At 44.3% G+C, this 27,409-nt stretch overlaps 1 protein-coding gene across 9 annotated transcripts in view; it reads right to left on the bottom strand.

Annotated features, from left to right (window-relative positions):
- Positions 1 to 27,409, bottom strand: part of LOC122573412 (MOXD1 homolog 2-like) — a 174,033-nt gene that overhangs the window by 72,794 nt on the left and 73,830 nt on the right. For 6 of the 9 annotated variants that reach the window (XM_043739740.1, XM_043739737.1, XM_043739738.1 and 3 more), the window contains one exon: positions 18,799 to 19,075. In XM_043739740.1, the coding sequence (XP_043595675.1) occupies positions 18,799 to 19,047 (249 nt within the window). In that variant the 5' untranslated portion in view covers positions 19,048 to 19,075. Of the gene's footprint in view, positions 1 to 18,798; positions 19,076 to 19,391; positions 19,532 to 21,115; positions 21,280 to 27,409 lie in introns of those variants that run through there. The other 3 variants (XM_043739745.1, XM_043739742.1, XM_043739743.1) reach the window with 3 other exon arrangements.

Below are 27,409 nucleotides of genomic sequence, written 5' to 3'. Positions count from 1 at the left end.
CGTTCTCAGTGGCGAACACCGTGGAATTCGAAGATTCTCAAGATGTTATCTCACTGCCTGTTGGGCAGCCAGAGAGAGTCCCTCGGAATGTCCCACCTACTCCGAAAGTTAACACAACGATCGTGACTTCTCCGCGGCAACCAGTTTGTTCCTTTCAACGGAAACTCAATACGCCTTTAATTCCTCTCCGGTTGAGATTAATCTTCGCCATCTTCTTCTCTCCTACCTCGGCCTTTTTTCGACTCAATTATTCACGATACTACCGCGGCTCAACATTGGTACTCGCGGATGTTCTTATGACACTGAGAGAAATGACATTTCTTTCTTTCCAGCTTATAACAAGAATAACAAAGTCTATGTATCTATATGTTAAGAAAGAGTATCCAAAGTGTATTCACAGTAATTTTCATAGTGAGACAGCCATTACTGCTAGTTCACGAGGCATCGTAAGCAGATCTCTGCGGTGAAATCATCATACATATACATATACATATCGCGGTCGGACTACGACGAAACAAGCAACGCCCCGAAAAAACCTCCATTTCCGTTGCGCATCTCGAAATGACGCTCGGGCCGCGTTCCAGATAATACGGCGCCACTGCGAGTTATTTACCATGTTTAAAGTGAGCAGCCCATCCCATTATACGATGGTGTACTGGCAGAGACGAGATACAGGCACGCAGACGTTGGCAAACGCGTGCACGTTCACGTACACGCAGAGGACGGCGGTCGCGATGCCACAGATTGCGGCCTCGCACGGATAACAGCCATCTCGGACAATAAGGCATAAAAGGTGTAAGCGGTCTCGAAGATCATTGCCATACGGGCAGAGAGGGAAGAGGTAAGAGGGAGTCAAGCGAAGCAGAGCAAAGCTGGAACGAACGCGAAGCTATCACTGCATCTCCTCATTATCATAACTAGTTCCTCCTCTTCCCCTCTACAGACTGTCTTCGTTCATGCCTCTTTAGGCCTCCATCTCCTTCTCATCCTTCACCTCCTTCTTCGCCATCATCTACTCATACTCTTTCTTTTTCCTTCTGTGTTCCACCTTCTTCTGTCCTTCGGCCTCCATGCATCATTCCTTCTGATACACATTCACACACAGATACATACGTTCTGTGTTGCGGTAGAGAAGTGTGTGTCTTCGGCGGACCACGGCTATCCAACAGAGAGTATGATAAAAAAAGAACAGAAAGGACGAGGGCAGAGAGGCGCGAGGGATCAGAGAGAAAGCTCGGAAGATGTTCCACGACCAGCAACAGCTGGCTCCGCGAGATGTCGACGTTTGCCTTATAAGATGAAACAGAGCTGGAAAATGAGAGGATCGAGCAGGACTTTGAAATACCTCGATGAATCTTCCCGTGAATTGGGACCGTGTTATAGGGACTTTATTTCTGCCGTCTGTTTTTCCCTTGATGTCTGTTGAATCTCGGTACTGTATATATTTCTATGACGTTAGTGCTTCGAACTTTAGCGACTATGAGAATAATTTGCGCGATTTGCCACGATCCAGAACAGAATAAACAGGCGCGAATTGAACCGGTTGAAGCGCAGTCAACTCCACTACGCAGTTGAAGGTTGAAGTGAGTGGGGGCCAATCAAAACAGATAGAAACATGTTAAAGTGGATCGAAGTCTACTAGAATCGAAACAATCCAATGATCATCCCATGCCAGCGACTATAAATTTCTAAAATATTACTGCTTGTTATCCGTTCTCCTATTGTAGTCTGGACATCGTCAGCGAAAGGAATAATGGGGCAAACATTCTCGGGCAATTCCTGCCTCCCTACAACGGAACAACGGCATTAAGCTATATCTAGAGATATGACCAGGCGTGTGCTTTATAAGATCAACTGCAGAGTAAGACGATGAAAAAGACGAAGAAAAGCAAGACAGATAACGAGTCTTCTTTTAAGATGATAAAACACGTACCCCGGCTATTTTCCTTTCTCCGCGGTCTAACTGGAGAGCATCCTCGGAAGACAAATATTCCTCTACGTTCTGTCATGCTAGAAACTATCGAATCTCTACACGTTCGTCTCTCTTTCTCTCCCTTTTCTTCACCGCAAAATTAATATTTCTCACCAGGGTGTACGAGTAACCGAAGGAAAAAGAAAACGGGTGCTCATTAAGTCCGATCGTGACAATGCTCGCAGCTGCTGCGTTGAAAAATATGATGACACGCTTGGCTGAGCGAAATCTGCTACGATGAAGTGAGCTGAATGAGAGTAACAGAGAACGAAGGAGTCAAGAACGAGGAAGAAGAGAGAAAGAGTAAAACAGCAAGCTCGGGAAGGAGATTTCGGTTAACCTACACACACCTAACCCGGTCTCGTCGTTCGTCTTGGTTGATGCGCTGCCAGCGCAGCGCCGTAAACATGTATCTTGCAAAATGAGGAATCTCATCGTCAACCGGATCGCGGCAGCTTGCATAAAAACGTGTCACGCACGCTCCGCGCAGCGTGGTAGCAAGAAAGTAGCCGGTTTGTGAAATCTTGATGGGACCGGTCTCGTTCTCCACGCGTTAACCTCCAAGTTCCGGGCATGGTTCACGAAAAAATGCCCAACCGAGTGATATAATGGCGCGTGCGTGACTTTCATAACAAAACTTTGACATTTCGCTCCACTGGATATCAGCTTCGTAATCCTGAACCGCAATATACATTCTCATCGGGATCTCTGTGTTACCAGGAAAAATTCGTCAATGCAAATTTTTTCAAAATATCTTCCTACCTTCTTTACCTTCAACACGTATAGGTATGCATATAATGTATTCGCTTCCAGTACCTAGCATCCCCTTACGAGTCATCCTTCCAAATTTCGTGTTAGTTACTCTCACTTACCTACCCTCTAAATCTTTTAAATTCTTTACTGATCATCGTGAACATTGTTCCACAATTCACACTGGTAATGATCTGTCAACTGTAATCGTAGTCAGTTGAAAGTTGTTGGTCCTCTTGAGGTGTAAGTGTGTTGTCCGTGATAATTGTAGCTGTTGGCTGTAGATGTCGCTGATGGGGTACTGCTGTTTTTCTTCCATATTTGATGCGTAGAAGAAAAATCGGACTGCGGTCGCCGGAATTCGAACCCGGGTCCCGAACATTCATAACCTAAGGCGCTAACCACTGCGCTGCTGTTGTCCGATGTTAGTGTCGAGTGGTGGTATTTGTGCTGTCGAGTGCCGTCACACTCTAAATAAAAACTCGATAGAAAAGCAAGCTCCTGTCTCTATTATGTTTCTATTACCTGCTTGTGTATACGAGTATGTCGATTCAAATCTCTACTCCATTCAATCGCTTGGAATCCCAAATACTAGTGTTCAATGCTCCAAGCACGTATCCTTTCAGCTTAACGTGAAATTGTCGGTATCGCAATTTTCGAGTCCATTCGAGGAGGATTACCAGAGGAAAGGTGTAGGTCCGTAATCCGCGAGGAAACAGTCAATATGTGGTATCGGCGGCCTCTCTATAACGTAAGCTTGTCCTTGGTACAGTGTAAAAGACGGTAGAGAGGAGGAGCACGCGCGCGACAGTCGCAAGCGCGTCCGATTCAGCCGTTTCTTTCCCGTAGGGGAAAGAAGCTCCATCGTGCCTAGCCTAGCGGGTCTTTGAAGAGGGCCGACCGTGCAGCAGCATTTTTGTTTCGTCTCGAAGCAGGGAAGGCTCTCGGGAATTTCGATACAATGCTAGGCTCGCGCGCGCGGGCCGAGGGGCGGCTGACAGAAAAGGGTTGCAGCACGAAGCCGGCAAGGGACGCGAGGAGGTAAAACTACACGGTAAAGCTGACTCGGCAAAGTCGACTTTACACTAGTGCTCCAGGAACAGCCGGAGATATGGAAGGACGAACACAACTAGGCGGCGAACAGGAAGGGGCCAAGTTGAGCCGCAATCCTTCTTCATCCACCGACCAAAACTGCGACTGTCTCTCCATCTATCTGTTTCGTTACTGCGCCAGCATCTTCTGGTCGGTTCTATAACCCGATTCTCTAACCCTGGATGCTCTTCTCGGCTTCAACATCGTCCAAGTGTCGCTTAAGCCAGTTTCACCTTGAGGATTGCGTTTTAAGCCGGGGATTGTTAAGAGCTGGCAGATTTGATCCTTTGTATCGTACCGTCGCTCGGTCTCTGGACTCTGTCTAGAACGTAGGACACCGTCGTAATATACGTCCCTCGTTTCGTTCTACTCGCCTCTGTTCCTACGGATAAGTCCGGAGATGCGACAGAAATAATTATTAAGGATTTCTTCCTCCGGTGTTATTCGATTCTGGTAACCAGAAAAAGTACATTAGCGGATCTTTTTCCAAAGTCAATGCCGTCTCGACATCGCAAAGAATACTTTGATGCTTAGATTAAGTCGAGGTTTTATAGATCTGTCCGATGAACGAGACAGGGCGAATAAAATAAGGAAAAAAGTAGATTAATTACGTTAAATGGTTGACGAGCGTTTTCACTATAGCCCCGAGTATTTCGGACGAGCACAAAGGAATGTTTAGCCAACTGACTACCTTTTTTCTCATTAATCCCTTTCGTGGAATCCAGGCTTCTCTCTGGAGTCTAAATAAACTTCGACGGAAGACTGTTTGCTCAGTCGTTGTTTTAAAATAGCCATGTAAATGTATCTCACCCGATCGCGCGTCACTTTCTAAACATTGGCGGTCAGCTACCCCGTCGCATCGTGTCGAGTGAAAATGATGATGTCCCCGGTACCATTCCGCCACTCGAGACTACGTCAACATCCTCGTGGCTTCGGTTCCCGGAGTGAAAGTAGGTTTATTCGTGTGACGAATCATCCGACGGCCGCTGGTATTTAAAGTGCCTTCTCGGCCAAGTGCAACAAGATCGGACCGACCCTCTGCGGACGTTTTTTCGATTGAGAAAGAGACCGTCCTCCCACGATAACCGCTTTCGATCCTTTCTCATGACCGTAATAATATGAAAACTTTTTTCAAATATTCCACGTTCTTTCTCCAAAATTAAACTGAAAAATGCGTTTGTTCGCGTACAGATAATAATAACGGCGTTGAAAGAAATGACGAGAATTCAATGTAGCGAATGATTCGAAATCAATACGACTGACTGCTAACGATAAATGTCGCTTTCGATTGCTAATTCTCGACTGGTTGTTAACTGTTCGCTATCGGCGTACTGGGCCAACTATCAAAACCCGCGAAATTCGATTGTAACACGCGACACAGTGGAAGGATTAAAAGCGATAAAGTGTCGCATTTGGATTTGGCGTTGACACGACAAGAGTACAACAGGTCGAGCAACATGCTTAAAAATACAATTATTTACTGCAAACGAACGCGAAGGATGACTCGGCAAATCCTCTTACGTGTAGTTCATAATTGCGCGCAGAGAAATCAGGGAATGGGAACCGCAATAAGTCCGTAGTTAGCGTTATATCTGCTCGGCCGTGTTTTATTTCGCGCAAAAGTTGCTGGCTGTTAAACGAGGCTGAATTAAAAATGAACAGTTCCGCGTGCACGCGGGCGGCTTTGCTTAAAGAATCGGCCATTGGGAAGATACATCGGTCGGACAGGACAAAAGACAAAAGCCTGTATCAGTAATTGGCTTAGCCACAATACAATCGATGAATCCTGGCTGGACGGCCGGAGGAACCCAATAGAAGTTAAACCCAATTTAGCAGACCCACGCTAACTTTTCCTTGTACAGTAGCCATGTCTTGCCAAATCTCCCTGCACTGAAACCTAACGCCTAATTCCTGCTAATTAGGTAACGTTCAACAACAATACGGCAAAATGAAATGGCCCACGTTATCGTATTCCTGCCAGTCTCTTTATGGAAATAGGAATGTCAGGAAATAATATAGCTCGCAAAATGACGTGAACAAAATTGGATTTAAAATGTCTTCAACCTGGGAAGATACGCTCGTTTCGTGAGTGAAATTTACGTATCAGATTTCGTGGACTGTCCTCTTCGAATTCATTAGAACGTTTCATGATAAAAAAATCGTCAAAAATCTCGGTCGGTCACGTTCTCGTTATAACGTTTTAGCGATTAAATTTTTCACGTGTAAGAAACGAATGCTTATTTTTCGTTTCATAACGTTACTTCGAAGTGTATGATCGATTTGTTTGAAACATCTGTGGACAGATTGTATCTCGAATTTAAAAGGAACTAAAAGGAATGCAATAACTTCGATCGATCGATCATCTTGTTACGTAGAAATGACTTACCGATATCGCAATCGATTTTACATAACGTTTCCGTGTGTTTTTCATATTTTGCAACATATTTTACGATATAAAATATACAATACGCACCGCTGAAGGCAGGTGATCAGTCTGAAAATCCAAACGCTGCCCGTCAAAATTCGTAGCGATCGTCGAACACGATAAACTTGTCAGCTGGAAAGTCTTATCGCTTGGCCAACAAACATTGAATTTCGGTGCCCGGTAACGCGACAGGGATAATCATTGTTTCACCTTCGCTCGACTGTGACCGTGGCCACGTAATTTCGGCATGATCGGCGGGCCCAAGTTATCGTTATTTATCGACGAATCGTATTTCACGGCTCAATAACTATGCGTTCACGTGTCTACGAATTTGCATATGTATCGAATCAGTTGTCGGATTCATATCAGCCGACGATAACAGAGTGACGTATTTACGAGACGTATGCGATTCGTGACAGCAGCGATCATTCGACTTGCATGCGCTGCATTAATCTCGCCTCTAACGAACGCGATCTACACGGTGTAAATTGCTATTTTACGTAGTGTACGCGGGATCGCCGTGGACTTCCAACGACGCGACAGTTTTATAAAATATGATAATTATCCAGAATAATATGCATTTAAACGGTTAGAGCCAATACCGGAATCGGCAATGGTATTCGTCCATCCAAAAGCTTTCTCGTACGAGTTTGATGATATTTTCGTTTCATTTATCCTAAACGAGCCGTTCAAAAATCATACTGATCACGCCCATAAATTGAAAGTATCGAAAAGTGATGATACAAGCAACGTTTCTAAAAACTTACTTTAGAATTTATTATTACTTATGTCATCTTACGATGAATGAACTAATGGAAGTAAGTGACTTGTTTCGTGAGGATTAAAAATTAATCGTGTACTTATGTAATGAAATTTAGAAATTAACAAAAGGTAAAAGAATGAGAACGGTGATCGCTACCGATTTCACTGAACCTAAACCGTGGTGAATGAAACAACAATTTCCAAAAACGGTTCCTATATTGCATTGTAGGATTAATTATGGATGTCAAATGAAACGTCAAACGAAACGTCAAACTGGAAATTCGGAAGACAATGATTTCCGAATGCTCGTTTATCGGAATTCGCAAAAGAGCGATAACATTGTTCTACAAACAGCCCCTCACCTCCATTGTTACCTACCGTTAGAACGTTTATCCTGCGGCTATCGCATAATTTAATAATAATTAAACGACGTTAATGACAACGGATTTTAGCATCCCAATATTTCACGCCGCGCGACCATCTCGTCAGTGTAATGGGCAACAGAGATGCATCGTAATAACGATAATTTGATTACGCACGTCCCATCGATATTGCAACGACTAAAAACTACAGTGGAACCGATTTTTTGCATAACTTTCTACATGAGAGAAACTTCGGAAATATTGTAAAGTTTGTCAACGCAGAATAACTATTATGTGATATATTAAATCGCATATAGCCATACGTACATATTAAAAAAAAAATAAATATTTCTCATCTATTCGCCTAATTTTTAAGTAGAAAAGTGGAAGGTTCATAGAATGACGTCACTTATATGCACATCTTAGATACTTGAGCTCAGCAATCTATAAATTGTTAACATTCCGACTTCCGCGCGTTAATTGCTCGACGCGTCGCGTTGCGCCATGAAAATCGAAAGATGATCGTCGATGCAGCAATATCAACAGGGTTCACGCCTAACTTGCCACATTTTTGACAGTATCAGCCAGCCCATCGAGGCCTCTGTCGAGAAAGCAGCTCGAGACTACCTTTCACGAGGACGCATTACAAGACCGATCTATATTCGCGAAACGAGATGCGATCCATCACCGAGCCGCATGATCTTAGCCTGCAGCGATTCACTTTCGCCCTTTATCTCTCTCGACGCTTTTTGTCGTTTCTCCTCACGAGAAGATTGCCTGGCCCCCGACTCGAACTGGGTGGCACGATCTCAACCATCCACGCGTTTCGTCGCGGTCCTTCTTTCTTCCTTTCTCTTGCACCGAATTCTGCGCTCGTCCCTCGTTGCGACGAGTTTTATAGCGACATTAAAGCAAAACCCGGGTTTCAACGCGCGATACAAATGACACGGAAAAGGCAGAACGGAAGCTGAAGCAATGGAACACGCGGTTGCACGTGCTGGCCACGTCGCGACGCGATTTCACGGCCGCCACACGACCCTCTCCCGCTCTCGTGCGCTTCGACGGACTTTTAATGAGCCCGCGGGAGAGCGAAACACGCGCGGTTGCGTCCCGTTGCCGCGAAACGATATTTGTTCCGTGGAATTGCGGGGAACGCGAGCCACGGTCTGCATAATGAGCGACCGAGACGTGCTCTAGCGGTATAGGGGAACCTCTCCCAGCCTCAAGATCTTTTCACTAACGTGTACGGAGCTTTTCAGGGGAACTCCGAGAGCGTATCTTGTGCTTTAAATTTTTTCTTCTCTTCTTTTTTCTCCTTTTTTTTAAAGCGAAGATGCTTCAAAATGTGCTTACCTTGCTGTGCGAGCACTCGAAACGCACGGGTTAAGCGGAGTAGCCTCCACTAGCCAATCGACGTGCAGTAGGAGCTAGTGGTTTTAACTTTAATTCTTTCTTGTCATACGGATAGATAATTTTTGAAATGTTACAACAATATGCGTTTAACAATTATTTCGCCTGATTTTCAGACAAATCTGAATTGCTTTTGTTTTCTAGCTATTTTACTATCAAACTGTTTCATTTGAATCATGTGCCCTATATTGTAAGATATTAAATAAAGTAAAATTTATTAGTATCTCAATAAGTATTAAGTATAACTATATTAAGTATAAGTATAAGTATAAGTATAGGTATATTACCTCCATAATTGAAACTGTCGTATTTGGTTTTCACTTTTGAAGATATGTTAAAATAATTGAAGTTCATGTATCTTTATCTTATAAAGTTATACTATTATACAGGCTGTTACGAGATAATGATCGAATATCTTAAATTTTATAAGGTAAAAGAATAGCACGAAGAAGACGATGACACTTCAGTTTCCTTCGGTGGTAAACAGGACACCTTAATTAATTGTATATGAATCGAAACTGGGAGAAATATATATGTAATGAAAGTTAATTATGCGAATGAGACGGTTAATAAGAGAAATGGACAGGGTTGATTCGATTGCTCTCCCAGGAAAATCGTAAGGACAATCGTATTAGCGCCATTAGAACCATTCGAGACGATTCGTTTGAATTTTAAGGTTTAAATGGTCCTTCTCGGAAGGATTTGGGTCTGAGTAATCTCGTCTCGAGAGTCTAGACGCAGCCCGGGGCGCCGAACAGCTCGAAAGACGACCAAGAGAGAGACGAATCAGCATGCGAGGCATGGCTTCGGGCCGACAAATCTTTTGAAGCCATTCGTACAGAAGAGAGTCTTCCACCCGGGGTCCTTTCAGGCATACATTTCGTAACAGACTACAAAACCCACTCCGAATGCAATTATGTGGTACCTTGGCGGACACCTAAAGTGCCAGCAACGTAATTACCGCAGTCGTTATAATACAATTTGCAGTGAAATTAATTTCTTTGCAAACGTTTCCCCTTTCGACTTTTGGCTAATATAATATTAGCGTCTTTTGTTGCGTTGTAACGGTTCAATTATAAAATCTACGGTCACGATTGTTCAACGATATTGCGGTTGTGAAAATCAAAGGCTCGCTCTACAACCCTCTCCGCACTACTGTACGAATATCTGGTTGGCAGTTTCGCAATTTTGAGTTAATCGAACGTTTCACCGATACAAACTTTAATTCGACTTTACACTACTTTACGATAGTATTCGAACGCTTGTAGAAATGTTTTAAGAATGTATTATGCATGTATGAACTATATGTATGACCATATATGAATATTGATATATTTAAATATAGAAGCTACAAGATATTTTAATTAAAAGTATTTAAACATTCGATAATCTATTATATCAATAAGCCGCGATATTCAATGGGACTATCTTTATCAGTAACTATGTGTTCAAACCGTATATTAATTTTTTACTAGATATAGATATATTTGCAGTACATGTTTCGTAAATGTATCAGTTTTCAATGAAATTCCAAAATGTACTACTATAACACACGCAATATATATATAAAGTTTTCTCCGGTAAGTGTCCAAATGCTTTAGTGAGCTATTACGTAATAAAGTAGTTGCGTTCTAACGTAGATGCAAATAGAACGTATGTTACTTTCCGTGCAAACGGAAATCGTAAAATCGATACACACCTCTGACGAATGGTCGAGCCGATACCAAGCGAACCGCAAAGCCGATGTATTCGAAAGTGGGTTCCCTCGCCGTGGAATTTCAAGACGATCCTTCTCCATTCTCCTTGCACCAGTACCACACTTTATCTTAAAATATTTCTCAGACGTCCACGGGTATAATATAATTTACACGAGCGGAGCTATCAAAGCCGTCACGTGGTCCCTATGATTTGTAGTATTCAATTTTATTTTATCCGAAACGCTCGGTCCGGGACGAGACTCTCAAACGGGATATCCTCTTTTCCTACTTCCTACAGATGGAATTCTAAATAGTTCACCGCAGGAGGAATTTTGATTTCGTGGTATGGTTCACGGCATGAAACGTCGTCAACGAAGGAGGACAACTGGAGGAACGAATGGGTATGCGAGGTTTCCTAGGGAAAACCTCTTATACGCTACCGCCCCTTTTCGTTCAGCCTACCGAACAGGCGAGTTCATTTCGGATGGTATAACACGGTTTCTATTCTGATCCTACAAATACCACCAACGGAATCAATAATGGAATAGACTAAGTGAAACATTCATGGAAAAAAAGTTGGTCGGCCGCGGAAATAGCGTATTCTCGCTTCGTTCCAACTGATAAAAAATATGAAAGGCACCGGAAGAAGGGATAATGTCGGTTGGCTTTCTCGATCGACGAGTTCGAGTTTCAGTTCGACGGAATTAAACTAATATCCTACTCTGATCTTATCGATCATTTCCATCCTTAAACATTAACCGAACGCCCATCTTTGTTTCATGTAAAAATCGATCGCGCGAGCCCATCGAAACGCGATGGAAGACGGGTTCGATCTTTCGCAGGAATGCTTTAGTTTCCAGCAGGAACGAGCAATGGAAGTAACGATATTAAATGCTGTACACTCCAGCGGATTGTATTGATTGTTTCGTTATAGTTCGTGTCTGCGTCAATTCCGGCGACCTGACTAAAAAGCTCCGAAAAAGAGAGAAATCCCCCGTCAAAGTTTATTTAGACCAAAGTAAATATCGCTCCCGTAGCTTCGAATTACAGCTAAAATTTTCACGCAGTCATCTCTGAACACAAACCTCTAACTTCCTGGAAGATCCAAACGACGTCGATTCGTGTCTGAAAGATTTTCATCCGACAAAATTACACCACCAAACTCCGAATAAACCGACAAGCAAAGTATCTCCTAAAGACCGGGCCTAAGTGAAATGCGGTAACATTTAACTTCGTAGCTTCCCCAACCCTTTCGCTAACTAAGCTTCGGAAACGCGACCGTCATTCTGACCCACTAACGAGCCGTAGTTAGAAATAAAGCGTTTATTCACCGCGCTCGGAATCAAAAAGGCGGTTCTCCACTTACCGCGATCGCGTCCTCGTTCCTGTAAATTTTCGTAGCGTACTTTGTGTTTCTGGAACGAACCCTCTATTATGTTGGCTAAGTTTTGACGCCGTCAGGAGACGTAGGGACTTTTAAACAGCACCGCGACATCATTTACGGGAAGCTGCGTACACGTGTGTGTACATAAATGTAACTGCATTTACGTTGAATCCTATTTACAACCGGTAAAATCGCATTGGGGGATCCCGTAGTGGAAGTACCTTGGGAATAGCTTCTGCGCAAGCTACACCAGTCTCCCGCCTCTCTGCCGCATACCAACCTCTTCGCCACTTTTCTCCAACGTGGCTGCTGCCGCGCACGAATCTACGCGCCCCGTATGCAAATGCATCGCTAGCATTTTTACGCGAAAACGCTGTACACCGTTCCGCTAAGCACTCTTGCGAGTTTCGACATTTTTATGATCTCTTTCCTGTGCTCCTCCCTTTCGACCTCCTTTTCGTTTTCGCTTCTCTGACGTACCCCGCGTTCGCTTTCATTCCCTAATCCCAAACACGCACGTGATGCAGAGTCTCGCTGAGGCACGGTAGTTTTATAGTAGCGCGCGTCGGTAATTTCACATGTTTTTGAAAAACGACCGCGTGGACCCGTTCTGGGACCTCGGAACCAGGTTGTTAACACGTTGTGTCGCCGTTGTAAAAGAAGGAGAAAAATATACGAACTCGACGAGAACAACGAAAGTGATGAAGGAAAGTGAAGGATATTCAAATCAGCCTATTGTTATTTTATCTATTATTTTTCGTACATATAGGGACGCGAAGTATGGATGGTTATGTATTGAAAATAACTGAACATCAAGTATTAGCGATGCATAAATGAAGAAATTAAGGTAGATAGTCTGATACTTTTCAGGTAGAAATCAGATGATAAAAAACGTTTGGATTGAAATTAAGATGTAAAAGAAGAACGCGTGACTACTCAAGATTTAAGGCGAATATAATTACATAGTTGACTGCATAGTTTGCTTCAGATAAAAGAAATTGTAAAATAAAAAAGAAAAAGGGTCGCTTTACGACAAACTAAAATAAAACTTCTCACATACGTTATATCTAATAATTTAGAGAACGGCGATGTCGTATCGGTTTTGCATACTTCATCGTCGTTTCGCGATTTATTCAGCCTGATCGACCGTTTGTTCCATACCCATCTAGTTCGTGGCTGCGTGTGCCGCGAATAGCGAGTCGCGATGTGATATTACTAAACATATCATTTATTCACCAAACAGTCAGAATGCACGTACGAGACCTGGCTAGCGACCCCAACATTCTACACCGCGCACAATAAAGCCGTCGCGGGCTCGGCCCGTGTTTGCGAATAGAATTCAATGTGGACACGTGTTCGCAAATATCCGCAAATTCTTTCAAGCCTCTCCTTCCACGGCGCCACCGAAAAAAACGTTTTCTCTGTCCATGCTGGATTGCAACGTTTGCAGTCGGCCGCGACTCTGACCGCTCTTGATCCTCTTTCATCGGATCGCAATTCTCTTGATTTCATCAGTGTTGTTCGTTCGCGTTGATCGCGTGTCTACGATTAACGAAGCTCGTGTCAATTTCTAGATGCGGCTCGATCTGCGATTGAGTTATACGATCGTGCGCGAATCTACAAGCGACTATGCGATTCCTTACGCAACGTGTTTGTCGAAGACCTTGATTACGTGAGATATAGAGGCATTTTGAGCCTGCGAGTAAATTAGAGATTGAAATATAACGAGTCTTAGGAATATCAAATCATGATTAATGGTTATCAGAGAGTATAAGCTTCTTGAAATTAACCGAGTTAGAGGAATTTAGGTTACTCGAGCTTATGTTCATGCAAATCAGGCGAATGCTGGACTAGCAATAAGTGAAATTCACTTCAGAAGAACTCGTATCTAGTTCACATTGTATGTAAGTAATTCACGTCATGTATTTCAAGCTTCAAGGAATAGCTGAAAGAACTTCGATTTCGTTTGAAAATTAAAAGAATATATCAAATCAAATATAACTAACGAGTTAGAAAAGTCAGCTCAAGCTACTTGAATTCAAGCGACTCGACGCAAATACCTAGATATTGCTTTTCAACTATTTAGAATTGTAGATCAATGTTATAAAAGCACAACCGTATAGGCAATATGCGTATAACAAAAACCTACATATATATGTATGACTTATTATTCCCAACTATTTTCCGTAACGAAAATTTATCGGAACGACGAGGGCCTCGTTTATATTCTAATAGAAAGACCCGTTATCAAAAATCTTAAACGAAAGTTATTCCGCATATCCTGGGAAAAACAGCGCAGCGTTCCGTTTCATATATACCACTGGCTTGCGTCTACTACGGCCAGGCTAAACTCCAATCTAAATTCCGATGCTTCTAGATCGGAATAGATTTTGCATGTAAGAACGCGAGTCCGTGCGCTGACCGGCCTCCACTCGCGTTCGACTCCGTTTCCAACGTTGGTTAGAGTCCAAAACGCCACCCTCTTTGCTTCCACCTCTTTCTTCCATTTCTCTGAGTCCTCTCAGCCGTCCTCCATTCGCCATCGGCGTAGATTAAAAAAATTCTGCGTCGAATTATGAAAAGCTATTTGTCCAGCAATCGTCAGAACCGCTCGTTAATGGATTTCTCGAGCAGCGTTTCCCTACGTGGAACGACGCGTCCAAGACAAGGACAACGACGACGAAATATGCATCAACCTGTACAGGCTCCTCTCCTTGCGGCAGCATTTTCATCCCGTTCCACCGACCTTTCTCAGCCACTTTAGCCAACTGCAGTAGCAAACCGCCGACAATGCGGAATAGGAATTTCATTCTGCGCGAAACGCCGCGGTCGTTGCTCGTTTTTTCCGCGGCCAAGTACCCGCCCCTGTCCTGCATCCGGTCCCATGCCGTGATTACATTCGACTCGGCATGTGTGCAACGAGAGTAAAAGAGAAAAAGTAAAATATAGTAGAGGGAAGAGAGAGAATGACGTGAGAGATGGAGGAACGAGGAGAAGGAAATAAGGCCGAAGCAGATACCGAAATTAACTGCACCAAGCAAGATCTCATTACCATTTCGCTGGCGGCTCGTTTCACGACGACCCAGCGCCAGCAACTAGCTGAAATAATCGCGCATTAGCCGAGTTCTCGCCGCGAGGAAACTGCTCCCGTGCGATGCTTTTCTTCGAATCGAGCGGCGACCGACAAGAGGCCCTGAATTGGCTGGCGATTTATCGCACTGCATTATTTAACCCGCCATTGCCAGCTGCGCTCGCGTTTCTCCAAACGTTCTTTTTCCGTAGTTCGCGTACCTACGACCGCGATGTATGAGTTGTAAATATTAATCAGTCCACTCGACGTCACTATGGAGTATATTCGTAGTTCTTTCCTTCAAAGTTTGTCAGTTTTTCTCTTTGCTGTACTATCCTCGTTGGAAACGTGATATTAAATTTCAGGCAATTTTAATTCAATGGCGAAGCGTCGTTGAAAAGACACGCCAAAAGTTATTTCATTTTTTACAGTAACGAATCCAGGGCATGGAACAACGCGAATGAACGTCGTAGCTCGTCGCGATCGCTCGTTCGAAAAGTATTTCAGGTAGAAAAGACCTCAAATAGACACCGAGCTACGGATTCGCCTTGAAACGACGTGCCGAACGGAACAAGTTAAACGAAGCGAATAAAAGAATTAGACCAGGAAAATTGAATTCAGCCGGCTGGAGAGACGGGGATCGAAGTGGTTGAACACACAAAAGCCGGATCCTGAAACGGTAAATGTATCAAGAAGCGTACATCTTTAATCAACTTCGATTCGTTTCGTCGAGCGTTACTTTTATCGTACCTATTCTCCTTTATCAACTACGATAACAAAGCAACGAGTGTCGAATGTACTCTCTACAAATAGGTTCGATACCACTGATATCGGCGTTACATCGACGAGATCGATCGCTCATGAAGACGCTAGACCAACTCCGATTTCTTCTACCTTATTATCATACAGTGCGAAGGAAGCTCGGTTCGTTTGTGCTGTTACCAACGACCCTACAAGATGGAAGGGAAAAGTTAAACCATGCGAATAAAAGAATTGAACTGTTAGATTAGTAGAGAGGGAGCAAACCAGGAAGAGGGTAAGAAGCGGTACGAAAGGGGTATAAGGGAAAGAAATCGAGCGCTAGGAATCCGGTGTTCGCCTGGTCGCCTAGCTGGTCTGGATGATCGTGGTTGTTCTGCTTCTAAGATTACGATCATAACGAAAATCTTCTCGTTCCCATTGGCCGTCAAGTTTCTCCTCTGTCTTTCTCTTTTTCGTTTTACATGAGTCCTGTCGTCCATTCGATTCTTCCCTTCGCTGTTCCCCTCTTTTTTCTTCCCGTGACGTCGCTCTGTGTGTATGAGAGCGTCCGGCGACGGCTGCATCGCATAGAGCATTGCGAGCGGCACGGCATGCATTATGGAACGAGCAGGCAACGATTCTACCGGAAAAATTGCGGACACGCGAGACGAACGCGATCTGCAGCCTGACTACCTACCTACGTAGATATGTACCTAAGCACCGACCTACCACTACTCTCGGTTATCCCGTTCTATAGTCGCCGGAGAAGATTGCTTTCCTATATTGCATCCACCATCCCATCCATTTACGCGGATATGCGCACGTTACGGCAGCTTTCCATTTCAGAAGAAACGCACGAAATTTCTGAAACGCGGTTCCTTCGTTGTTAATGTCGAACGACGTGTGACGCGACAATAAGGAGCCATCATTTCACCAGGTTAAATGATTTGCCGACAAGGAGCGACAATTTGGATAGAATTTTGCATTGTGCCGTTTTGATTAGTACAATTTTTGCTTGTTTGGTTCGTTTCGTTTCAGTTAGATCACAACTCGTTCGATCAGAGTTCGATTAGACTTTAATAATAAGCAGGAAGCGATGGCATTTTTCATTTCGATTTCGTCGCACCAATTGAATGTTAATAAGTATCGATCACAAAGCAACCGATTTAAACCGCAACGTGTCGTGTATGCAATGAACATTAAACGATCGGCGGTTCAACAACATACATTAATCATAACGAATGGCACGGTCAGTCGACTGTAATCAAACGGTCGGGCGAACAGACATGAATAACTTCTATCGTAGTTATTGCTTTTAAGGTGAATTTAATTAACCTCGATTAACCGCGTACTTATTTTCTACACCGAATTCGCCTCGCTCTTGTTACGGCGAGTTCGATCGTACCTCGAAGATAAGAGATAAAATCTTTCGCGGACCAGTTAAGAATCTATTATTTCGATCCTAGCGAATCTTCTTCCTCCAAACCTTCGCGCGAGGCCGAGATTATAATCGATATTCATCGGTGAGCAGAGTGCACAAGAAAGGTGAAACTGCTGTCATTAATCGCAAAGGTTAATCATAAAAAGAAAAGCATCTGTCTGCGAGAGGGGCTGACAGTAACGCAGGGCGAATCCGAGTGAATTTGTCGTTGATGGGAAATTCCGCGCGAAGTAGCCTGCAAGCGATGATGGAAACGCGAACGAGGACGATGTGGGCGCGGAAAGCCGTTATAAAAGAAATATTCGACGACAAATGTACAAATGAGGACGAGGCAGGAAGAGGACAGAGTTGAAGCGTTCGCGTGGTTGCTCGTGAAACGTTGGCTGTCCCGTTTGCGTCGTGGAAAAGCTACGCGAGAAAAGCGTACAAAGAAAGAAAAAAAAAACGAACGAACGAGCGTCCATTTCCCTCCGCGTTAGATTATGACCCTGATGTTATGAAGAACCAAGTAAAGTGACAGCCGCGTAATGCTGATGAAAGAGAGGATAACAGCGTAATCCCCTTGAGTCCGGTTTTCGAAGAGAGTTTTCGTCAACAGATGCGGCAGGATAACGACGTTTTAAATTTAACAGTACTCGAAAATAAACCGTGCGCCCGACTCGATGCTCCGAAAATTCTATGCACGTTCTCTTTGTGGCTCTTGTAGAGAAATTAAACCGGTTCACAACGTTTACCGGTGGAAAGTCTCTTCGTCGTATCTACTGTCGCGCGATGTTTACCTTGTTAGTTTATCGAGCTTTAGACTTTCAGGGACAGGATGATGTTTTCTAACCCGTGTACCGCTTCGACGAAGCGTAGCTGGATATGTCAGCTGAATCTACATCTTACGTTTTACTTGGAAATCGAGGAAGAACTTTCGACCGCCGTTTTCTCTAACTGTATACGTATATATGTACGTACATAGGTTCTTTCTATTCATTTTATCGAACGACGCTCGCATCCATCGTGATTCCCATTAAGTCTCGTTTGCTTGGATTTGAAAAAGTTATCCGTCCCATCGAGCGGCACAGGATACGAGCTCGAAGAATACCGTTTCGATAAACACAATACATCATGAGCCAGTGACTGAAAATCATGCAAGATAATCGGTCCTCGGAAAAATAAAACGACAGAGTGTCGTACAAAATGACGAGCACGCGTAATGACAGGCCGCTGGCCTCAGTTGGTAAGATTGATAACTATGCAATGCACCGATCGAAACGAGAAACCCATTACTTATCTTCGAAAGGACTATCATTATGCGAGTTCCCTTGCACACATGGTCCTGGTATTCCAAGTGATCTGTGGAACTCTCGACGCACCGGGATCGGTAGCATAGGAGTAATTAGTCGAAATTATTCCAAGTCAACGTTCGTGGAATGAATGTAATTTTGCTAGAACGCACTCGGTGAAAATGATCGTCTCGCGAAACCATCGTTTCTAATTCAAGATGCGCTATGCATACCTAGGAAATAATGATAATTGCGTTTCTCCGTTATTTTGCTGGTGCGTTATACACAAAGTTGTCTGTTGGAACGTCGATAATTTCGAGTATTTAGAGTTTAAGAACGAAAGCTCGCGTACGAAGAAACTCGAGCTACCGTCTGACAACGATCGCCGAGGAAATAACGTGACGCTCTTAAGGACACTTACCTGAAGATGGAGCTGTCCGTTGTTGTCTACCCATCCAATGACCATGTCAGCTCCAACGCTGCCGTCATCCCTCGTGAAACCCAGACCCACGTAGCCGAGTGTCTTCACTTGAATCTCGAACATCACATCTCTCTCGCCAGGCGTCCAAAGAACTAAGAAGTTATTGTCCAGGACGGCACTGTGTTTCCACTCGACGGAGAGGACGCCGTTGACGAAGAGGAGGAGACACGTCGCGATTACGGCCTTCATCTTTTACAACCGATGCGCCTCAGAACATCTGTAATCAAAGGAAAATGTCCTATCGTTAACCGTGCGCTCTTCTTCAATTTTATTAAATTCTACAAAATCCGAAACCCTTTTATACACAAAATTAGAAATTACTAAAGATAAATCAATTTCGGTTAGGTTAATTTAAATTCTTGCAAATGTAAATACGACATAATTTGTTGTTATTGCGAGACAGGAAGTCTACGGGCAAAGAGATTATTACATTCAAGAGATATCTTCCCCGGGTTAACAGGTTAAGTACAAAACGAAATATTCAGGTTTTCACACATTTACGTAAAGCATCTCACACATTCCATCGTTATAACCTGCCAATGTGCGAGGTAACAAACCCCATTCTTCAGCTTCCGGTACGTCTCGTAACCCCGTAATTACAAGTGCTTCGAGTCCTTACGCGGAAAAGCGCTCGCCGGTAAAACGACGTAGTCGCGGTTCTTTCTCGCCGCTCGTTAATCATCGCCATTTGTGCACGACCTAACAAAGTAACGGAGGAGCGTTGCGCGTATCGATGCCTCTCGTCCCATCGACATCGAGCGAAAGGCCCCGTAACTCGTGTTTCCACGCTAGCGTTCGATCGTTAGCCTGCTATTTTGGCGTTTTACGCGGTCGTAGACGGCTCGGTTATATTTTCCTTCAATATTTTAAGAGCAGTGGCTCGCCATTAGCCGCGTAACCGACACACGGACCAAGCCGCTTGGTCCTAAAGCGTAAACGACTCGAAGCCACATATAAAACAGTTGGCCACTGGTGCCGCTCGATTCCTCCTATTTCGCATGCGAACCGCTCTATCGCGCTTAAATGCGCCCCCGTGTGTACGTTCGTCCCGGCATTTTCACTCGTTTCCCACGTAAAATCGTATTAGCCTCTTTAACCCTCGACGTCCCTCGAATCACGCTCCGCCACTTGGCCTCGATGAAGATGCGCCCCCGTTACGAAAGACGACGAAAACAACGCGAGCTACGGTGGGCAAATTTCTGGCTGGTGTAGTTAAAAGGACTCCACGTAGCCAGAGCGAGAGACAACCAGATTGATTTATTTCGTCAATGGTCCTAATAGGATCTTAACTCCTAATACGTGCTCACGTTAAACTGCAAGATTAATCGTCGATTCGATTCGCGAACGATGATTGATGTCGACCTTAATTCGCGATAAAGGCGACTTGACTTATCAAGAATCAAAACCGATATCACCGGTGTTATTCTTGCGTCGATTTGCGAGCTCTCGGGCATTGATCTAGCTGGCTATCAATTTCACTTTATTGCCGGCACAAAGAGTACTCGTATAGATGGAGATAGCTATATAACGTAATTAACGTCGCGGAATGGATGAATGATAAACGCGCGGACAAAGAAAGAGTTTCTCGCGTACGATCGAACGAGGGAAAACGGAACAAGGTGGAACGGGGCCACGAGAGCTCGTCGATGCGCCATTTGCGCACCACGTTCGCGGCAATCAAGCAAGACGAGCACGGCAGTGAATTCGTCCGATGAAAGAAAAGGTCTATTCGTGACCGCATGGATTAAGCGAACGACGTACACGTTCACCCGTGCACGGAATTGCGCATCGCGAGCACGAACGAGCAAAAACGAAAACGACAGTGAAGGAAGCAGCAAAAGCAGAGCCGACAGCAAAGATAGTGCCAGTATGGAAAATAGAAAAAATTCCTAACCATCGTCCATAATGGTGACGATGAAAAAACACGAGCAAAACCGAGCGCAAAGGAAATGGAATTGATTCTATTATCGATTAAAAATTCAATAGGTACGCGTGTATGCAGGTGAATTGTCGACGATGGTTTTTGGCGAATCGTCGCTAGAAACGGCTGGCCGATTCGGAAAGGGGTGGAAAAACAGATGGTCGGCCGGCGAAATCTCTTTTGTTCGAGCTTGGTGTGCAAACATCCGCTGGTAAATCAGCAGGACACTGTCAAGAGAACTGTCAATTCGAAAGCAATCGAATCGATTAATAGTAACAATCGCGTGACGCTTGAACGGACCGATGGAAATCCGGGGGACGCGAACGACGCAGTTACCAAGTGTCAGACGAGTGGGCTCCGCTCCATTGAACTATTCGTTTCTGTGCACGCGGTCGGGAAAAGCGGAGAATTAAGCGTTTCACAGAGATCACCGAATCGGTGGAACACACGAATGATTTTGCGCGCGTCTCTCACTGTCCCGTTTGTCTGGAAAACACGCGTGATGCGAGCTACTGGTCGCTCGCAACGCTTCGACCACGTGTTCCGCGCAATTTCAGGCACCGCGGTCGTCCCGCGAATCTGCGACCGATCGTTTTAATTAACGACGCAACAGTGGCTGTAACGCATGCCCGTTCAAGCAACGTAGACATGCACGATGTCGAGCCGGTAATTTTCCGCGTTGTGATCAGAATCGATAACCGTTCTCTCCTCTCTTACGTGTCTGATTCGCGATAATGGTTCTTTTACCGTCTGTTAAAATCTAACGGACATAATCTCGACGGTACTATCTCCGAGTCGTTAGGGTGAATTCAAAATAATTCAACCCCCTATTGTTTCACGGTAATTTGGAAGTTCGAACGAGGTAGAGAAATCGCACGATTTTTCACATGATAATCGTAATTCGAATCGTGCCGTTTGCATTTTCATATTTTTCCAAATATTCCATTACGCGATAGATAAATCTTTAATTGGATAACATTAAACGGTTGAAACACGTATTTCTCTGATACGTTTTGTAACGAAATCGAATCGATCGTTTCATGTCGATTATGTAACGAGGCTTGATTGCTCGGGATTAAAGTGAAATTTGACTTTTATAATTTACAAAATCTGGATTTAAACGCTTTATGCGTCGTTTTATTTTCGCGAACACGAAAAATATACGCAGAATGCGCGTGTTATTTTAACGAAATGAGAACGCAATATTTATTATGGCACTATGTGATCGATAATACCGTTTCTGCTTGTTCTCGATGAGTGCGACGCGAAACAAAATATCTGAAAATGTGAATTCTCGATTTGAAAACATCGGTATCGTCGACCTGAAACTGGGTCAAGCAACGAAGTAATTTGCGAGGATTGTACACGGTCTCCTAAAACATAATCGTTTCAGGCGTTACACACGGCGTCGGAAACTTCGATCTCAAGGCCCGAGACCTCTAATAAGGTCATACAAATAGTCAAAGTTCGTGCCATAATGAAACTACGCCGCGGAAATTGTGCGGAGTTTCGGGCGCTCGTCAACCGGTTTGTTTCGTGATCGTCCAATTCTTCATAATTGTTTCTTTAACAACTGAACACATTCCAAGCGCAAAGCTTGCCGCGAACAACACAAATCCATTAACCAAATTGACAATCAAATACATGTAATTTACTTTTATTCGTGTCCTCTATCTTCGAAGGGAAAAGAACACAGAGAGTTTTCATTCGCAGAAAAACATCGATCCATCGAATCGTTGAGTTCGCAATATGGGCAAATGATTGTAATTTATCAAAAACGAGATCAACCGTGACGGGACGGGTTGATCTGCGATCTCGAACGTCGCAACCTGTTTTCGTGGAGAAGCTAACGCAAATAGGAAAGCAGATAACGCGCGTTAGGTCGAACCGTTATCCGATTCCTCGAACCGATGCGACGACCAATAGATACACCGAATTTGCGGATCGCTCGACTATACGGTTCCGTGTACAACGCGACGCGACGATTGGTCCCGGTGATCGGTTCGCGCCCATCGCCCCATCAGGAATTCTCGCTGATGCATGCAGCATGCGCAACGTGAGTTCGTCGATTTTACGGTGCTAGTAGAGCAACCGCCAATCTGAAAACGATCGATTCAATTAACAGTAACAGCGGTGTAATGTGCGCCGGATGTGAGGTGATGCATCGGCAGGAGCAGCTGTCGTGCAGCGACTCGAATCGTTCGACCATACGGAGAAGCGTCAACTCAAATTGAGAGGACAGTCGAGGTCCGCGAAACGAAAAGGATGACAGGAGGGGATGAGGTTGGCATATAGAGGAGGGTAGTTGAAGCGGAGCAAAGCGAGAAAGACAGAGAGAGAGAGAGACAGACAGATAGACAGACAGACAGAGACAGAGAGAGGAAGATGACAAAGAGAACGCGTGTGGTATGCGAGCAAGAGTGTGAGGGTGAACGATAGGGGAGTAGAGGAAAGGGTGGTGTGAAGGGAATGGAGCCAGGTCGGAGGTGAGCCTAGCTAACACACGACTACCACGGACGGGTTTGATTTGCGGCGTGTCGTTCAGTCGATTGCTCTCAAATTGCGTCCAGCGCCAGTGGCATCAACCTGGAACGTAGCCCCAATACATTGACGCCTCCGAACGAGGCCTGAGAGAGGCCCCGGCTGCCGGCTTTTCCATCGATGTACGCGCTCGCGCAACCGTCTATTCTCATCCCTTTTCGCGCCCTACAAAACTATCTATCTCTCTGCCCCTTTCCACCTTGAAACTCTTCACCTTCTCCCACCGATTTTCGCTGTTTCGTGTTCTGTGCGAATCTGGTCACCCACCACTTGGCCGTTCAACTACTTTTAAAGTTAAATAAATCGTGAAATGGCGATGCTAAAGCGGCGAAATCGAAATACCAAGAGGGTTGTGCATATTGCAGAGTGTGGATGCGATCGCAGAATAAACAGAAGCGACACGCTGCGTCGCGGCGAAGTTGTTTGAAAAAGAAATGGTCGGTGGCACGTGAAACGAAATTATCGCGCGACGGTTCTCTTTTTTTTTTGTTTTCGTTTTTCTAGCTTGTTCTCTATGTGCGCTATGTTTGTTATATAGGTAATATTAAATTGAAATAAACATAGCAGAAAGTATTCAAAATACAGGTGTTAGCAGATATTTGATAGTTTCGAATAAAATCCAGTTGACTGGCGGAATTACATCTTTTCCATCGATTGGCAGTTATAAATAGAAGAAATGGTTAACTGAAAGTTTGCATTCAACCGATTTTTATAGTCGATTATTAAAGCTCTGCGAAGCTCGACGAAAAGAGGGGCAAGGGGGCAGAAAAAGAAGATATCTTGTATCGGTACAGTCGGGTTTGCTTGAAAAATCTGACGTGTACGCTAAAGAGCAAACTGAAATGTAATTTCTGTGGATGACATCGGAGATAAACGTGACGTGGAATATTATAAAGCTGCTCCTGTTCACTTTTAATTCCCATCCGAATTCCGATGTTAATGGCTAAAAACAACATAAAACCAGCCGTATATCGGTCGATGACGAAACCGAAAGTCCTGTTACGAACTTCTCCAGCTTAAAGATTTTTTAAACGAACGACGAACCAATATGCTGTCGTCGGAACGGAGACAACCGACCAATTCATCCATCAACTTCTTTCCATGGAGAAAAATGAAGCCTGGGACAGAGAGGAAAAAAGAGAAATCATATACCTGCTGACGGTGTAGGGTCGAGGCACGCCAATTAACGTCCGTAAAATCCTTAGATGTCGCCTAAAGACGTCCATACACGTTCCTCAGCTACTTCTCTTCTATCATAGGATCGGGTACCAGGTCTAAACGTTTCAACGTTTAAAGGTTGCTGACGCGAGGGATTCTCGACCATGCATATACAAGAATAGATTAATGGCACTTGAGCTCATGGTATCTTTCTCCTCGTCGTTCCAAATTTACTAATAGGCGTTCAGAGTTCTTAGTAAATGAGTAGCGTTGGAGTTTATCGAAAATCAACCTAATAAATTCAACTTCATTAATGATTAATTGAAAATTAATATTTAATTCTCAAGAATTCAATGATCTATTTCCAAGTAAGTTCGTTTATAATAGTACATTCCCAGGTACATTTTTACAAAATTACGTAAAATTTAAAATATCGTAATGTTCCTTCACATTTGAATTATTTTAATTAAAGGATGACGAACACCGAATTGTATACGTTAATGAACAAAGATATCATTTTGTGTTGCATAATGATACGCGAAGATTTCCTCCCTTACTTTTTTTATTGTCCAGAGCAATTTTTTTTTATCGCAGAACGGAGATCTGCACGCGTGCGCGGCACGTTTCATCGTGAAACCGAGACCGCACGGTTTGTAATCTGCACAAGTTTGCCGCCGCAAGTCAAGCCAGCTTTAACGGTGAAACGTTGTATCAGACTTCGTTAAAAAGTAAGAGTTATTTGCATAGCCGCGGATCGGTGCGTGGTAGGACGCTCGGCGTCGCGTTTATTCATTCAACGGTCGCTGATCGCAGAACACGTGACCGTATCCAAAAACACGCGAGATCGATGCAAAGTAACGTTAACGATACTTTGCATCACGATGAAGAATGGGATCGAGTAAATCGCGGCGCGCTATCGTTCTCGTTTCTGTACCCGCGTGATTATCGACGGTATTTAATTCAAAACTTTTAACTTCGCTACGCCAGTAACTATTTAGCCTGAAAACTACATATAACGTTACATGCGGACCCCGCGAAATATCGTAAGCACATCGGCCAATGAAATTGCACACCAGGTGCAACGACGATGATTTATTGCCGATGCGATCTACTAATATCTGTAATTAAATACAAACGAATAGAGCTATAAAGATAAATTAGTGGCGAACCGAATGGAATTTGGATGTACACAAGCTAAAAAATGATCACGTGTCCAGCCTCTACCCATATATTAGAAAAGACCCACGTCACGAGTCATGTCAAAACGTTTAAGAAAACGAAAGAAGATCATCACGGTTCGAAACTTGCACGGTGATTAATTATTAATACGTCGTTGGAAAAAGATAGGAATCAGATAAAATATGTTACAGTTGTGAATGCTGGCCAAGAGGTACTCGAGAGCTAGAAAGCCGATAAGAAGATTCCAGGGTTGGTGAGTGTAGCAGCAGAAGCGTTACTTTAAACCCGCGACCCACTTTTCTCGCAGTTTTCCATTTTAAAAATGACCGAACCGTATAACTTCTTCGTGAAATCGCGATATTCATAATGTACTGAGTGTAAAGTTCGCTCGTCGGTGAGGCGAAGGCAAACGGACCAAGAATCGCGACGCTGCTACCTTTCCGACACGCCTTCGAAAAAGAGATGGAGAGTGCTTCGACGCGCGAAAAGATAAACTTTCCAGGTTGAGAGTAACTCGAGGAAAGAAGAAGAGGGGCGGAGAGAGAAAGAGGGAGAGAGGGGGGGGAGAGAGAAAGAGAGATTTCCAAGGACCGGATAAGAAGATGCACGGGACAACGTGGTCGTGAAAAGAGAAAAAGAAAGAAAGAATAAGAGAGATAAGAACGGCGGAAGAACCGACTTTCCAAGTAGTGGAACGGGGAGAACGCAATTGCATCGATGCAACTGTAGTCCTCATAGATCATTCGCTTCCCGTGTTCGAGGGCTGGCGTTGTTTCTCACCGAAGCTCGTTCATCTTTGCGGAGAAAAGCTATACGCGTGACGGACGAACGGAAGGAGAACGCTTTAGCGACTCGAGTTGCGTTGTTTTACGCGTTAACAATGAGGAGGAAAACTACAACTGGAACACGCTAGATGAGTAAAGGAGAAAGCAATTAATTTTAAACGCGAAACCGTACGCAGACGTCGCGAGTCACGTACGCCAATGCTGTGATATTTTTATTTTCGCGAGTTCGCCCTAGCAACTTGCTTTTCGTGTAGCAGCGTTAAACGTTGCAGCCACAGCCGCGTCTTGCATTAATTCTGACGCGAAGTTTGCAGTCGTCTTGCAAACGCGAAATTAATTTTCCTCTGTACGGAAACTGCGCGCGCGTGTGTCAACCACGACAGGACGCGAAACCGGTGAGAAATGAAGGAAAAAGGAGGAAAGAGTTGTAAAAATGGAAACACGACGACGTTCTTTCGCAGATGTCCTTTGTCCTGCGAAACGGAAGATCGTCCTGTAGATGCGTTTTTTTCACCCGCGAGCAACCTCTAGCTCCCTTTAGCTCGTCTAATTGCGGAGCTTGCCCAATTAACTTTAAAAAAATGACGTGGTCGTCGATCCTGGTGGCGCTAATTAACGCTTGCTTGTCAAAAGTGCCCCTCTACCGGCCAACCTCGTCCCAGCAAACTTAACGACTTTCCCACGAGCCGGTTTACCGCGCCACGCCGCGTCGTTTCGCGTTCGCTCAGGGGATTTAATTACATTTCTATGGACCCACGGCAAATGAGGGAGTAATAGGCGGAGGATTCCGGCTGCCACTGAGAACGAGAGAGTCTTCGGGCCTCGAGAACTCGACCACAGCATGCTCTAACCTCGACTCAACCAGACTCGAGTCGAGTCGGGTCGACTCTTTGCCTCTGCCTCGCAGAAGTGCCGGCGTATGCATAATAGGTGATTTAGCTCGCGGAGCACCATAAGGGTAATCCAA

Source organism: Bombus pyrosoma, linkage group LG12 (assembly GCF_014825855.1).
Source record: "Bombus pyrosoma isolate SC7728 linkage group LG12, ASM1482585v1, whole genome shotgun sequence".
Classification (NCBI taxonomy): Eukaryota; Metazoa; Arthropoda; class Insecta; order Hymenoptera; family Apidae; genus Bombus; species Bombus pyrosoma.
This window is presented reverse-complemented; position numbering and strand designations above follow the sequence as displayed.